The sequence below is a fragment of the Convolutriloba macropyga genome, chromosome 4 (genome assembly GCF_964194025.1).
Source record: "Convolutriloba macropyga chromosome 4, txConMacr16.3, whole genome shotgun sequence".
In the NCBI taxonomy this organism is placed as follows: domain Eukaryota; kingdom Metazoa; phylum Xenacoelomorpha; order Acoela; family Convolutidae; genus Convolutriloba; species Convolutriloba macropyga.
The window spans coordinates 41,453,108-41,468,269 of NC_134471.1; the positions used below are offsets into that span (position 1 = coordinate 41,453,108).

General features: G+C 38.9%; 1 protein-coding gene across 1 annotated transcript in view; it reads right to left on the reverse strand.

Moving 5' to 3' along the window:
• The window catches only part of LOC142337677 (uncharacterized), a 52,356-nt gene that overhangs the window by 16,465 nt on the left and 20,729 nt on the right, over nt 1-15,162 (reverse strand). The window contains exons 8-9 of the mRNA XM_075387109.1: nt 11,196-11,321; nt 4,954-5,136 (exon numbers count right to left, since the gene is read on the reverse strand). Coding sequence (XP_075243224.1) covers nt 4,954-5,136; nt 11,196-11,321 — 309 coding nt within the window. The remainder of the gene's footprint in view (nt 1-4,953; nt 5,137-11,195; nt 11,322-15,162) is intronic.

Genomic DNA, 15,162 nt, shown 5'->3' on the forward strand with positions numbered 1-15,162 from the left:
GAAGAGAAACAAAATTAACTTAGCATCCCCGAAACTTATTATTAGGTTTAATTATAGACAACTACAGTATTTTAATTTGTAAAAATGAGACCAATTCCGACGCATTTTTAATCTGAATTCAAGTAGCAAACCACCGCTAGTGAAAGTTCAACAGCTTGAACTACTGCAAAAGAGACAAATAGCTAACACAAAATAGTCCATCCAAAAACCAAACCGGTCGCATTAAAAACGATTAGATACGTAATTGAACTAAAAGACCAACAACAGGACCGAAATAGCTTCCAAAGAATTAAATTGATTGCAACTGACATTGGCTGCAGTCGCTCAAATTCAGTTTTACTTTGACGACCAAATTTCATTTTGCCTCACCAAGGGATACGGGAGCTCAATAAAAGAGTTAAGAGTACAAAAACATAAACCGACAAATGTCGGAAGAATTGCTCTTGAACGACAGGCGAGGCAATTTAATTCAGCGTCTGTAGTCTAGATCAATTGACCTCCCGATCCATAACCAACCGCACTAACCACTGCGCTATGAATCACTTATTTTTTCTATGCTGCAACCGATTTTATATTAGCAACAAGCTTTACTTCGGAGTGAGAGTAATAGAGATCACTCAAAAATGATTAACGAAAGTGTGATTAACAAAAGTCACTTGAGAAGTCAACGAATGTTCTAGAAAAAAGCGCAAAATCGTCAAGCGAAAAATTTGCATAAAAAAGACACACGTTTACAATAATTGCTATGAACTTCGTTCAAGAGCAATTAATCACATTTTCCAGGACACTATTGCGTGGGTCAACGATTTTGTACTTGTCAAACTTGTCAAGAGATGTGATAGTCTATACACAGGCGAGGGTTCATAATTGCTTATTCATAATCAATTTCAAACTTTTTATCGAATAAAAACCAGTGACCAAGAATATCGTTAATACTAGTTTTCGTATAAAAACTTCATGAGAGCGTAATTCAATGGTAGCACAGTTGATAATAGCCCTTAAATATTTGGTTGGAGTCTTTTTTTGCATGTCCTCTATCTTTTAGACTCTTTAGTAACAACAGCACTCAAATACTACTGTTGGCTTTTATATTCCAAAGTTTACCCTATTCATTATTACCCTTACTCGATCAGTTTGATCGGCATCGCACTCAACGAGTAGTACTTCACCAACTGTCAACAATCGACACCGTGCTTATCAGCTCAAGCAAATTTACTTGAAGCTAGTATAGCTACATAAGTCATGTTCACATAGGAAGTCACCGTCTCCACTGACCTCAAAATATCCAAAACTGTCCGTTCAGTGTACTATATTGCAACACCAGATGAATTCGAATAACAATTTGTTCTTCTGAAGATTTCTATGTGCACCAAATTATCCGCCGATTATATACTAATATAGCCATAGGATGCCGGAAAATAGCCGCCGATGACCCCACTTGAAATAGAAAGAGAAAAATTGACGAAAGTCTAATATTCTCTCAAAGTGTCAAAAAGTTCAAAAAGTGTTCTAATTTTTTCTGCAGTTTCATTAGATTTGATATATACGGTCAATTCAACCTATAAACTTATACACTGAGGTTAGCATTATACTCTGAGATTTGATAACTTCACCCACTAACACTTTACATCAAGTCTTAGTTCCCGGTCTATATTGGTTTATCCCGTTTTATTTGATTGCGCTTGTTGAACTGGAAAGTATTCGATTAAATTCAGTTGAAACAGTGAGTGATGTAAGTAAGAAGTCAAACATGAAATTCGTGACTTGTAAAACGAGAAACATTATCGAAACGTAAAACCAGTTAAAAACCATAGCAGGACAAGTATTGAATTACAACTCAGAGAATTGAATTTAATAAGGATCTGACAATCAACATCTTTCCAAAACATCAAATTATGACAGACAACAAAGCACATGATCCTATATGCGTGAAAAAAGTCTTTACGACTATAAAAAATTTTTGAATTTTATCCATACCAATAAACATACCCGGCAGATTGCCGGAAAATAGCCGCCGTTGATTCCAATAAGCATGATTGGGATTGAAAGAATAGATATTGAAAAAAAAAGATTTTTGTACAAAAACATTTTTAAAGACCGATTTATTTTGATGGCATTTCGTACTTGAACATAACGTACTTCTGTTTCTTAGAGAGAGCCTACAGGGGCTACTATCAATACCAATAAGCATTAGAGATGGTAACTAAGTTTTATAGGAAAAACGTTCAAATAGCGGGCATCTAAAATTGGGCTTTATGGGTTTATTCCGTTTCTACTTCTGACTTCAATTTTTTATACTGACTCTGTTCATTTTGAATTGCTTTGCTGAGCAACTGATGTTCAAAATCACTTTTAGCAGAATGAGAGAAGAGAGAAACCAGCCTAGAGAAGTCAAAAAGATATCACGCAAAATGTTGAAAAAGCGGCAAAATGAGGTAAAGCGAAACATTTTTTTATTCGACGAAGTAAAAAAAAATAGGAGCGCTATAATAGCCGGCTGAGAAGATGAGGGCGGCTATTAATCATTATAGATAGTAATTAAAATTTATGAGAACAAAGTTCAAGTACCGGGCATCTAAAAATGGGCTTTATGGGTTTATCCCATTTCTATTTCTGACTTTGATTTTTTTATACTGACTCTCTTCATTTTGAATCGCTTTGCTGAGCAGCTGCTGTTTAAAAGGACTTTGAGCAGAATGACAAAAGAGTGAAACTAGCCTAGAGAAGTCAAAAAGATTTCACGCAAAATGTCGAAAAAGCGGCAAAATGGTAAAGCGAAAAAAAGTTCGACGAAGTAAAAAAAATAGGAGCGCTATAATAGCCGACTGAGAAGATGAGGGCGGCTATTAAAAAACTGATTGACTAAGAAAATTTGGATCTTTTCCAGCTCAGTGGGTTCATTTTATTTGCAACCCCCTAGACGCCCGTGCCATATTTTTACATAATGCATTACTATGCAATGACACGTGCTCTGTAACTGGGGGTGCATAACTTACTGAGGGGCACAAAAGAAAAAGATCCAAACACTTTTTTGAAGTGCAAACTATTTTGATTTTATTTTGTTGTTAGAAACACTCCTGTCACCCAATATGAGGATACAGGGAGTAGTAATACCAATAAGCATTAGGGATGGTAACTGTAACTTCCAAGAACGAACTTCAAGTGACGGGCATCCGCAATTGGGCTTTATGGGTTTATCCCGTTTCTATTTTGATTTCATTTTATGATCGTATCCGTTCAATTAAGATTGCTTTGCTGATAAACTGCTGTTTAAAAGCACTTTGAGCAGAATGAGCCAAGAATGAAACAAGCCTAAAGAAGTCAAAAAGATTTTACAAAATGCCGAAAAAGCGGCAAAATGAGGTAAATCGAAAAATTTTTCATCAACGAAGTACAGAAATTAGAGCTCAATAATGGCCTGCTGAGAAGACGAAGGCTTCGGCAATAAATGGTGCCGAAGCCAATGAAACGATAGCTAAAAATTGACGCCGATAAATTGACGGGGGTTATTTTGCACTAAAAGGCCAATGAGAAGAGTTTTTTTTTGAGACAAAGTGACAAGACCATAAGAAAAACAAAAAAACGGGCAAGACTCAAAATTCCACTATATTTTTTTGAAACGGAATAGTTGAACGACAAAAGCCACTGCTAAGAATTGAAACCAATAATTAGCTCCATTGAGGCCTCATTGGCAACCGATGATGACTGACAATAACGAAACTAAACTATAAGAAAAAATGAACAATAAAGAGGGCAAAAACTCGACAATTCGGTAAGACTTTTTGAAAATGAATTGCTTCAAAATCTAAAACACTAATTATGAACTCAAATCATTAGTTACTGTCACATTAGCAAACGAATAAACCTGTCAATAGGGCTAAGTAAAGTGACAACAAAAATTACTTCACAACTGGGCAAGACTAAAGAAAATCAGATATTTTTGAAAGCAATTAGTTCTGAGAAAGTAGTTAAAACCTTTAGATATCAATTGAAAGAATTGTTTAGCTACTATTAGGTCTCATAAAAGAGCCAGACATTAATTAGATTAAAAAACAATACAAAGAAAACTTAAAAACGGGCAAGAAAACTGACATTTTAAAGAATAGTGTCTAAATCGGATCTATTCTGTTTTGCCCCCACCCATCCTAGCTGGCTCAAATCATTTATGACCCCCAGGCGCACGTGCTATTTTCTTACATAGTAAGGTGCTATATAACAACATATAATTTGTAACTAGGGGTCATAAAAAGCACTGGGGGGGCTAAACAGAATACATCCTCTAAATCATATAAACCATTAACTTCTCTTTGTCGAATTCAAAAACTAAAACTATACATTAATAGAACACGAATATGAATTTTTGGAACCATAGATAAAAAAGATCAGAAAAAACAGCCTAAATAGAAGTCAAATTGCTAAACGTGATAAAGAAGTATAACCTTTTGAAAGCAAAGGTTAAAAAATTCAGAAAACCAAAAATAGAAGTCAAATTGCCACACAATTGATTAAAAAATGACTTTTCAAAGACCAAAAATTTGTTCAAATACAATTTCTCACTCCACTTTAAAGGTAATTTGAGCTTTTTTGCTCCCTTTACTATTCCAGCGTGATCAGATCTTTAAGACAGCGAACCAATACAATCCAATCTTTTGGATGATAAAAGAAGAACTCTTATATAACACCCGTTGAGAGGCTGACGGCGGCTAAAAACAATAGCGTCCGAGAGACTGACGACGGCTATTAATAATGAAAATCATGGAAAAGGTCATGAATGTAGTTTTGTAATATACGAGATAACAACGTTCTTGATATCAGAATAAACTTATTCATGGAAGGAAAAAATTTTCAGAAACAATTCATAGAGGTTCCTAGCCTTCCATCAATTGTTTCATTCTCTGAATATCTCTTGCCTTTTTTTCACAAAGAAATTACATTTTTGTCAAATTTAAATACCTTAAAGTCCTTGACAGATGCGAGAGCGGTGACCCTGAGCATCTTCTTGCCATAGTCGACTATGCTCTTAGCCAGAATGTGTTCACTGTTTGACTCCACACTGGCTACTAGGGCCATCAGACTGCGTGCTGTGAAGTTGACCTTATTCTCCTTAGAGGAGTGCACTATCTTTACTGATGTCACCTACAAAGTGTTGGGTTATGGACTTTCGCAAGCGGAATAAAAAGCGTTTTTAACTAAGTAAAAGAATTAATTTCTCAAAAAATGAGAGAATAACAAAATAATATTTTACAGTAGAATTTAGAGATTTACAGGAGAGATCTGATTATTAGATCAAGATGGTGATTTGAATTTGGGGATGAAAAAGGAATCAAAAATCAGCTGTATATATACCCATTATCAGTGTGAAAAAGTCAAGATACAAAACTAATCTTAGCACCTTGATTTATAGTGGGGGTCGCAAAGGTTACCCAATATGGTTTGCTTCTGCAAATCAGTCGCAAAGGGAACCATAAATGGAATGCATTTGCACTTTTCTAAGAATTCATTCACACTTCCGGAGATATCACCATCATTTAATACATGCTGGGAAGATTTTACATCACTTAATCTAACTCTAATAATAGTTATCTAGATTCACCAATTTGAACCGAATATTGATTCTCAGCACCATTTCTTGACGATTCATTTATATAATTTCTTTGATCGAAGTCATATTGCTTGTCTTTCTAATCTGGTAAGTCAAACTTTCTTTCTAATTCTCACTAAGTTTAAGACTTGAGCTGATTGCGTAGAGTCTGTTCCCATCAAAACAGATCTGAATGTTTCCACTTTGGAAACGGGTAAGGACTTTGTGAAGATGTCCGCTGCCATTTTGTCTGTAGGAACGTAATGAATTGAAATAGTCCCATCCTCCGTCTTGTCACGAATGAAGTGGAACTTTGTCTCGATGTGCTTGCTCCTCTTGTGCATGACTGGGTTTTGGCAAAGTCTGATACAACTTTGGTTGTCCTCTCCAATTGCTATTGGACGTTTCTGTTGGATGCCAAAATCCTCTAGAAGTTGTTTCAGGTAGAGTGCTTCCTAAACTGCTGCTGCCATGCCCTGATATTCTGCTTCTGATGAAGAAAGAGCAACTGTGGCCTGCTTCTTGACACCCCAGCTGAGTGCTGCGCCACGTCCGTTGAGCTTGAAGTAATAGCTCGTTATTGATTTTCTGTCGTTCACGTCTCCAGACCAGTCTGCATCACTTTCCCCCACTAAATCATAACTAGCCTCTTTTGTGTAAGTAAGTTTTAAACCTTGAAGATATCGCAGAAGTCGTTTTCCGCACATCCAGTGTTGATTGGTAGGTGCATTCATGTGTCTGGACAGAATGTTGACTGTGAACATGATGTCTGGCCTCGTCTGTTTGGCCAGATACAGAAGTGATCCAACCAAGCTTCTGTAGATCCTCTGGTCCACTTCTTCGTCTCTGTTCTGTGCTGTCTGAAGTTTCAAATTCAAATCAGCTGGAGTTCTTGAGGGTTTGCATTGATCCATTTGAAACCGCTCAAGCATTGTTTCTATGTAGCGTTCTTGGTCGACTGTGACTTTGCCCTCTTCTCGTCTGATTCTTAGACCCAGAAACCAGTGCAGTCTCCCTCTGTCTTCCATGTGAAAGCTTGCTTCTAGTGCCTTCTTGACATCAGAGACCACTGTCATACTTCTTGATGCTACTATGATTTCGTCAACCCAGACCAAGATGAAGGTGTGATCCTCTGCCTCTGATCTTGCAAACAAGCAGTGATCGTTCCTGCTTCTGGTGAACCCATGTCTCAGTAGGAAGTTTGCCAGCTCTTTGTACCAGTTGTTAGCAGCCTGTTTCAAACCATAAATTGATTTATTTAGTCGACATACTAACTTCTCCCCATCTGATCCGCGTTTTACAAACTCCTGTGGCTGCTCCAGATACATTTCTTCCTCGATTGGTGAGTGCAGGAAAGCAGTCTTGACATCAAATTGGTGCATCACATGGCCCTGCTTCGCTGATAGCTGAAGTAGAATCCTGAATGTCTCCGGCTTACAGGTAGGCGCAAAAGTCTCAAAGTAGTCCAGTCCTTCCACTTGTTTGAAACCTTTCGCCACATAGCGCGCTTTGTATTTGTCCACTTGACCACTGGGTCCCAATTTCACTTTGTAGACCCATTTGCCCGGTATGACGTCCCTGTCTGTGGGTGGTCTCACTAGGTTCCAAGTCTCGTTGTCTTGGAGTGCCTTGACCTCGTCCTTCATTTCCCGGTGCCACTGGTCCCAATCGTCACCTTGCTTGGCTTCGGAGACTGTTTTGGGTTCCACATAGTCGCCCTCAGTCACAGCAAGATGGGTCCTGACTTCTCCAAAAAATTGCGGAACATTCCTTGCTCGTGTCCCTCGTCTGGGCTCTGCTCTGTCCGCGTGTTCCAGTGCACCTTCATTGAAGCCAACTGTCTCTAACTGTGAGAAGTCTTCTGTGTCACTGTCTTCCAGTGAATCTGAGTCTCTGTGACTCCCTCTTGTTGCAGTAGATTCTTCATCTAGTGCTGTTTCTCCAACATCCGAGGCCTCTTGTCTCAGTGTTGTTTCTTGAGTATTCACGCTCCCTGCGTCATGCCACTCCTCCTTTATTGCAGTAGATGTCTCCTGTCGTTCTCTGTTGCCATCGTCTTGATGACCATCATCTGGGTGCCAGATTCCCAGTTCCGACCCATCATCTAGTAGGTCAGCCGTTTCTTTGTTGTCAGGGATTGAGCCCACTTCAGACTCCTTGATGATCACATCTCGAACTGCCATCACTTTGCGTGTGTTGGGTATGTACACCAGGTATCCGTTTTCTTCTTCAGTGTAACCCACAAACTTTCCTTCCAGTGCCTTGGGTTCAAGTTTGCTGACTTCTCTGTCCCTCTTCCTCATGAAGACTGTGCAACCAAAAATAGATAATTTACTAATTGGAAGCTTAGGTTTTACACCTCTCATCAGCTCTGCTGAGCATTTTTCTTCTCGTCTCACAACCAAGTTTCTGATCCTTGCTGCTTGAAGAATTGCTGCTCCCCACATCATCTTGGGAAGTCCAGAGTCAATGAGCAAACATCTTGCCATCTCCAGCAGTGTCCTGTTGCACCTCTCAGCTAACCCATTCTGTTGTGGCGTCTCTGGTATGGTCTTTTCCTGTAGAATGCCTGCATCTAAGCAGTACGTCTTGAACTGCTCTGAGAGAAACTCTTCGCATTGTCTTGCCTCAGCTTCTTGGGCGTCCCCACACTGAGAACAAATTTCTTCAGGCTGGCCAGTGCTTCACTCTTTGCCTTAAGCAAGTCCACAAACACAAACTTAGTGTACTGGTCTGCAAACACAATGCAGAACCGGAACCCTGACAGTGACTCTACTCTGAAAGGTCCCATCACGTCTGTGAACACCCTCTCCAGCTTCTCTTCTGCTTGGGTCTCTGCCACTCTTGGTACTGGAGTCTTTGTGATCTTGGCCAATGCACACACATTGCATACATCATCGAGTTCCCCCACTGTCTCTGGTGCATTCCTGACCACATCCGCTTGATTCAAATGACCCAATCGTCTGTGCCACTTCCTTGCACTGTCAAGTTTCACGCTGTTGGAACTCATCTTGAATTCTAGAACGCTGCAGGGTAAGTAAAACAAATTATTTTCTTGTGTTAGTTTTACCCGAGTTCCCTTCTGGAGTTTCATGCAGCTGTTTCCTCTCTCGAAAGTGAAGCTATGTCCCCACTCCGTGCATCTTGAGACTGATAGGAGGTTTGAAGAATAGTCCGGCACACACAGAACATTTTTGAGTTCGCATTGGAATTCCCCTTTGTTTGAGGGTATGCTGATCCTCACACAGCCTCTGCCCACCACTCTGGAAGCCTCTCCGTTGGGATTTCTGACCACTGATTGAATGGGCACAAAGTCCAGAAACGCATCGATGTTCGTCACTATGTGATCTGTACAACCACTGTCCACTAGCATGCCTGCTGTCTTCCACTGGGTAAGAGCTGCCCAGCATTCCTCGTCCGGTGTAGCCAATGTTGGTCCCATTGCCACTGACTCATGTTTGCCTCCATCTCTTTGTCTCTTGCATGCCCTGTCTAGGTGACCCTTCTCAACACACTTGCTGCATTGTGCTGTCTCCTTCTTCCTGCAGTCCTTGGCAAAGTGTCCAGGGATCCCACACACAAAGCAGTTTCCTTTCTTGGGTCCCTTCTTGAAGTCACGCTTCACTGCCAGTGCCACTGAACCACTTTGTCCCTTCTGTCTCTGCACCGTGCTCTCATGAAAGTTCTGCAGCCTTTTCCTCAACTCTGTGAAGTTCGTTGCCGGGTTGAAGCTTTCCTGTATAACAAAACTTTCATACCTCATTGGCAGACCATTGAGGACCAAGGCGTTGAAGAGGGTCTCTGAGACTGCTTCCCCTGCTTCTTGTAGCCTTGTGAGCAACTCCTGTCCTCTGATGAAGAAGCTGTCCAAATCCTCAGAATCCTCGAGCTGCAGTCGAGCAAGCTGTGACACTAAAGTCACCACTGTCGGCGTCTCCACTCTGAAATCTCTCTTGCAAAAGCTTCCAAGCCTTTGCTCCATCTCCAATGCCATCATCTCCCACACAGTCATGTCTCATCAGCATGAGGGTTGTTGCATCTAGAGTCAGTGCCAGATGGCACCACACATTGTTCCGTTTCTCCTTGATGTCTGCAACTTCCTTCTCATATGCATCCTTCAGCACCTTGTGGTTCTTCTTCTCATCATTGGTTGCCCCATTGGCCAGTGGCGCAGGCTCATTGGGTTGCTCCTCTGTCCCCAGTAGTGATTTGTAAAGTCCCTTCGTCTGCATCATCGCCACAAATCTTGTGCTCCAGATTGGAAAGTCCTGTGCCTTTCCTGTGTAGGTCAGCAGCTTCACTGTCTGTTGATCCATTGAAGTTTGAGCAGGCAAAACAATTGAGCAGGCAAAACAAGAAAAGATACTAAGCAGAAAAGGATTATGACTGTCAACAACAAATTGGTTTTGTTTTGGAAATCAATTTTATGACTTAGAAAATTGCTGGGTCCATAACCTGTTGGGTTATGGACTTTCGCAAGCGGAATAAAAAGCGTTTATAACTAAGTAAAAGAATTAATTTCTCAAAAATGAGAGAATAACAAAATGATATTTTACAGTAGAATTTAGAGATTTACAGGAGAGATCTGATTATTAGATCAAGATGGTGATTTGAATTTGGGGATGAAAAAGGACTCAAAAATCAGCTGTATATATACCCATTATCAGTGTGAAAAAGTCAAGATACAAAACTAATCTTAGCACCTTGATTTATAGTGGGGGTCGCAAAGGTTACCCAATATGGTTTGCTTCTGCAAATCAGTCGCAAAGGGAACCATAAATGGAATGCATTTGCACTTTTCTAAGAATTCATTCACACTTCCGGAGATATCACCATCATTTAATACATGCTGGGAAGATTTTACATCACTTAATCTAACTCTAATAATAGTTATCTAGATTCACCAATTTGAACCGAATATTGATTCTCAGCACCATTTCTTGACGATTCATTTATATAATTTCTTTGATCGAAGTCATATTGCTTGTCTTTCTAATCTGGTAAGTCAAACTTTCTTTCTAATTCTCACTAAGTTTAAGACTATAGTTTGATCGATATTCTAACACAAAGCAGTTCATGTTACGGATCGGCAGAAGATAAAATTATTAGCGTATATACAAAGTCAATTGAAATGTTTTTTGGTGATTCGATTGACGCTCAATTTCACTATAAAAAACTAGTGTTGTAGACTTTCTGAAGAAAATTTAGGTCAACATTTGTTTCGATAAATTATGAGCGCGAATGCTTGTAATGTCACTCTTTTTCTATCAATGGTTTCACACCATCAAAGTTGCCAGGAAAGATTTTTATTTGCATGTATTGGTCTATATTGAAAACAGAGCAGAAACCTTCCACACAATTTTATGAACGTCCTTGAAAAGCAATACTGCTGTTAACATCTTTCGGAGCTTTTCCGTTTGTAAACCCCCCCCCCCCCCCAGCTTAGTGTGTGCATATTATTTGCAATCCCCCAGACGCACGTGCCATATTTTTACATAGTGATTTACTATGTAATGTCAGGTGCTCCAACTGGGGGGTTCATAACGTACTGGGGCACAAAAGGAAAAGATCCCATTTTTCTCTCATGGTAGTGCTATTGTCATGTAGTACGAACCTTTGGTGTTCCGAGGGTGAGGGTACCAGTCTTGTCGAAACATATTCTTTTCAGATTCTTCATTGTCTCCAGTGGTTCTCCTCCCTTGATCAGGATCCCATTCAGGGCACCCACTCCCGTCCCAACCTATACATACAACACATTCTTCAATTGATTTTCACAACCTCTTTCTCTTGGTGGTGAGTGTTAAGGGGGAGTGTGTAAATTAATATCTCTTAAACAGTTTCGGTGAATCGCATACATAGAGACTAGTGAGCCGCAAAGCTCTAGGAGAACTTAATGCTTTACCTGTTTATCCCCTTTCTGAGGACAAAAAGTCAAATGGTCAGACGAAAAAACGCTCGGACAAAAAATGGTACGAAACCGCATTAAAAACATAGCTGGTAGAATACCGGAATGACTTGCAATATATCCTTTAAACTAGCCTTAACTAAAAGAAAAATATCGGAGAGGGATAACAGAATATATTAGTGCATATTACATCAATCGAAAATATAGAACGTGGTTTACAAAAATGCAGACATAATTTAAGTGTGGTTGGCGGCGAATAGGTAGGTGCGTAGTTCGCCGGAGGCCGGTAGGTGGGAAGGAGGCTACGTAGATGGAAGGGGTGTTGTGTGTGTGTGAGTGAGGGGGGGGGGGTGGTGAGCGGAGTGCGCGGGAGTCAAGCAATGGGGGTAATGTTGGAAGGTCTGGACGAGAAGGGAGGTTCAAATCCGAACCACCGGTTGAAGGAGGGTGGACGGGGGATTGTTGAGAGAGGGTTAGGGTTAGGGTGGGGGGGGGGGGGGGGTTGGTCAAAACTTTAAGAACCTCCTCAAAACAGTTTTGGTGAATCGCATACTTAGAAACTAGTAAGGTTTCAGGCTTTAAGAGAGCTGCTCAGCCACTTAATGCCCTCCGGGCTTTACCTAATTATCCTTCTTTTTGAGGAAGAAATTTAAAAGGGTGAGGTGAAAAATCGGTCCGGCGAGTACCCTAGTTAATTCAACCACTGGGAGAAAAAATCAAGACACGTGCTACGGAAAAAATGTGATTTTCCATTTATCCGTACTTTCAAACCAATATTAAAATTATCAGGCCTTTCAAGAGTCCTGCTTGCAAAATGATAGTCTATGTCAAACCTTCACCGAATTTCAATTGTTTTCATTACTCAAATTTAGTATTTCAAGTGACTAAATCAAGTGGAAAACGTTATCAAACTACTCATATTAGGAGTAACAAATGATGTCACGTACATTAATTCAGCTGCTGATTGATAGCATTCACAAACGATTGCCATTAGATTTCTTAGCACTAGACCAAATAAAGACAAAAAGAAATATTAATTTTAAAAAACACAAGGCTAGTTTTGAACTGAAAGTCCGATCATCAAATTAGAAACAGAACTAGAAAAACTAAAAAAAAAACAGATTGCCAGAAAGAAGCTGCTGTTGATTCCAATGATCCCGATTGGGATTGAAAAGAGAACAGAAATTTGTTTCAAGTCTGAAAATTTAAACGTGCGCTCTATTTCGATTGGACTCAACATTTAGGCACACTCCTGTTTCATAATGAGGTTAAATGTATTAGTATCTCCATCAATAAGAATTAGACCTGGTAACTAAGACTAACTGAAAATAAAAAGATTCACATATCGGGCATCTAAAACTTGGCTTAATGGATTTATCTGTTTCTTCACTATCCACCTTATATTTTGGCCTTCCCAGCAACTTCAGCATTCTTTTAGCCTTTTATATTCATATAAACGACTACAAATACAAGCTTGGAGATTATAATGATAAAAATATGTGATCCCAACTTATTAAAAACATAGCTGGATGACTTCTGAACCCAAGCGCTTAAAACTTGAACCAGAATCCAAGGAACCACTCGCTAAATCGAGTATACCCTTGATTTTCTTACACTATTCAATTTGAAATGAAACACGAGACAACATTTCGATCAAAAAAACACATCAAATTTTATAGCATTATCTTAAAAAAATGTTAACAAGTTGCAAATACACATTTTTTATACGAAAAACCAAGTGATACAGTCTATTTTCGTTCAACAATACACTGGCGAATTGGTACAAAAAAAATGATACATATCGAGCAGACGAGAAAGCAAGAAAGCAACAAGTATTAAAAATAAGCTGACTAACACCGAATAAACTGCTATAGAACGACAGCGGTGCAATTGAGATCGCACAAACATTGAGATGTAAAGCGTTAAAAAGTCAATGAAAAGCAGCCAATTTTCTACAACAAAATTTCAAAAGCCTTCAAACAAGAAAATTTCGCATAAAAATAAACACGTTTACAATAATTGCTTCAAACCATCGAGAGCAAAATTTTTTAAAATTTTTATTAACAGTTTTCTCTACAAATGCTCAAAACTTGATTTCTAAATTTTTTTTCTTGTACTGTTTTTGTTCAACTTCTTGAATGCTCGCCACTTAACATTAAACATTCAACAAATATAAAAACACAAACCTGTGCAAAATTGATTAATTCCTTAGGCCTTTTGAGATTGGCCTATCAAACTTCTAAGCTTCCGCTCTTTAAAATGATATTAAAATATCAAAAAACTAATTGAACGCAAAAGACTATTCTGAATGCAAAAAATAGACAAAAATAGATCAAAATTGATTAAATTTAATAATTTTTTTCAAAACAGCTTAAAAAAAATAGCAAGCTATTCAACAGGCCACCAAAACTTCCAAAAATTTCAATTGAATCCGAAAAACTGCCTGTAGACAGTATAAACTCAAGAAAACAACTACAACAATTGCTAAAATGTCAAAATAGCCAAAATAGCATCTGCGAGTCTAATATGCTTGGAATGGTTAGAACTGTTCCTAAAACACAAATACTAGTCAAAAAAGACGACGCCACAGGGGTTTGAAACACCTCCAAGCTAGCAGTCTGACATCTTAACCACTCAGCTACAATTGCTTCAATTTGCATTCGCTCATGATCGCTTTTAGCAACTAAGTTGATTTCAGAACGAGAGCAACTTAGATAACTCAAGAAGGAAGAACTGATGAGTGAAAAAGTCACTCAAGAGGTCAAAGAATGTTCCACAACAAAAGCATAAAAAACGGTCAGGCAAAAATTTTGAATTAAAAAACAACACATTTATAGTAATTGCTTCAAATTTCTTTCGAGAGCAATTAAAAACTACTTTGAAAATGTCGCACGAAATCAAAAATGTTCGCTAGCCCAGAGTAAATTTTTCACATTTACTTTTCTCGCTATGTTTTAAAAAGCAGCATGAACAATATCGCCATTCTGTTTTGTCTCTGTACTTCGATTTTGTTTAAACGACAAAAGATAATCGAAGTTTTGTCAGCTGTGACAGACTTCTAAATCCTGTTTCACAAATTGACCGATTAACTGCCGCAAGTAATCAAAAATTTCTCCAAAACTTCCGCTCAATTTTTGATGGCTCAGTCTGACAGAAATAACCACACACAAGAATTCCGATCGGCTTCAAAAACATATCATTAGTACTTAGTACAAACCTGGGACAAGAGAATCGACTTGATTCAAAATCAACGAAAAAGTAAAACAAAGAAACGATAAATCAATACCTGTTCTCTTATAAATGCGAAATGAACTGCGAAATGTAATAAAATCTTCTGTCTTCTCATACTGAACTTGTCACAAAAACAAAAACTGGAATCCGCTAGTACCAAAACCATGAACACAGATATGTGAGCAAATCAGTCCCATATGGAATCAGACAGACTAAGATAAAACGGATACAGAAAAGGAAATCAACAAAATAAATTATTATTGCCCCTATTGTCGAAAAAATACCCGAGATTGACCCAATTGATTTCAATTGGGATTGAAAAGGTGCGAAGACAAGAAGACCTCAGAGCAAAGTCTAGTAAAAAAAATAAAACTTGCTCTGTCTGCAGAAATGCTCTCCAACGACCAGTGGGAGCTCCTATCAATATCAGCCTGATTCAGTCGGG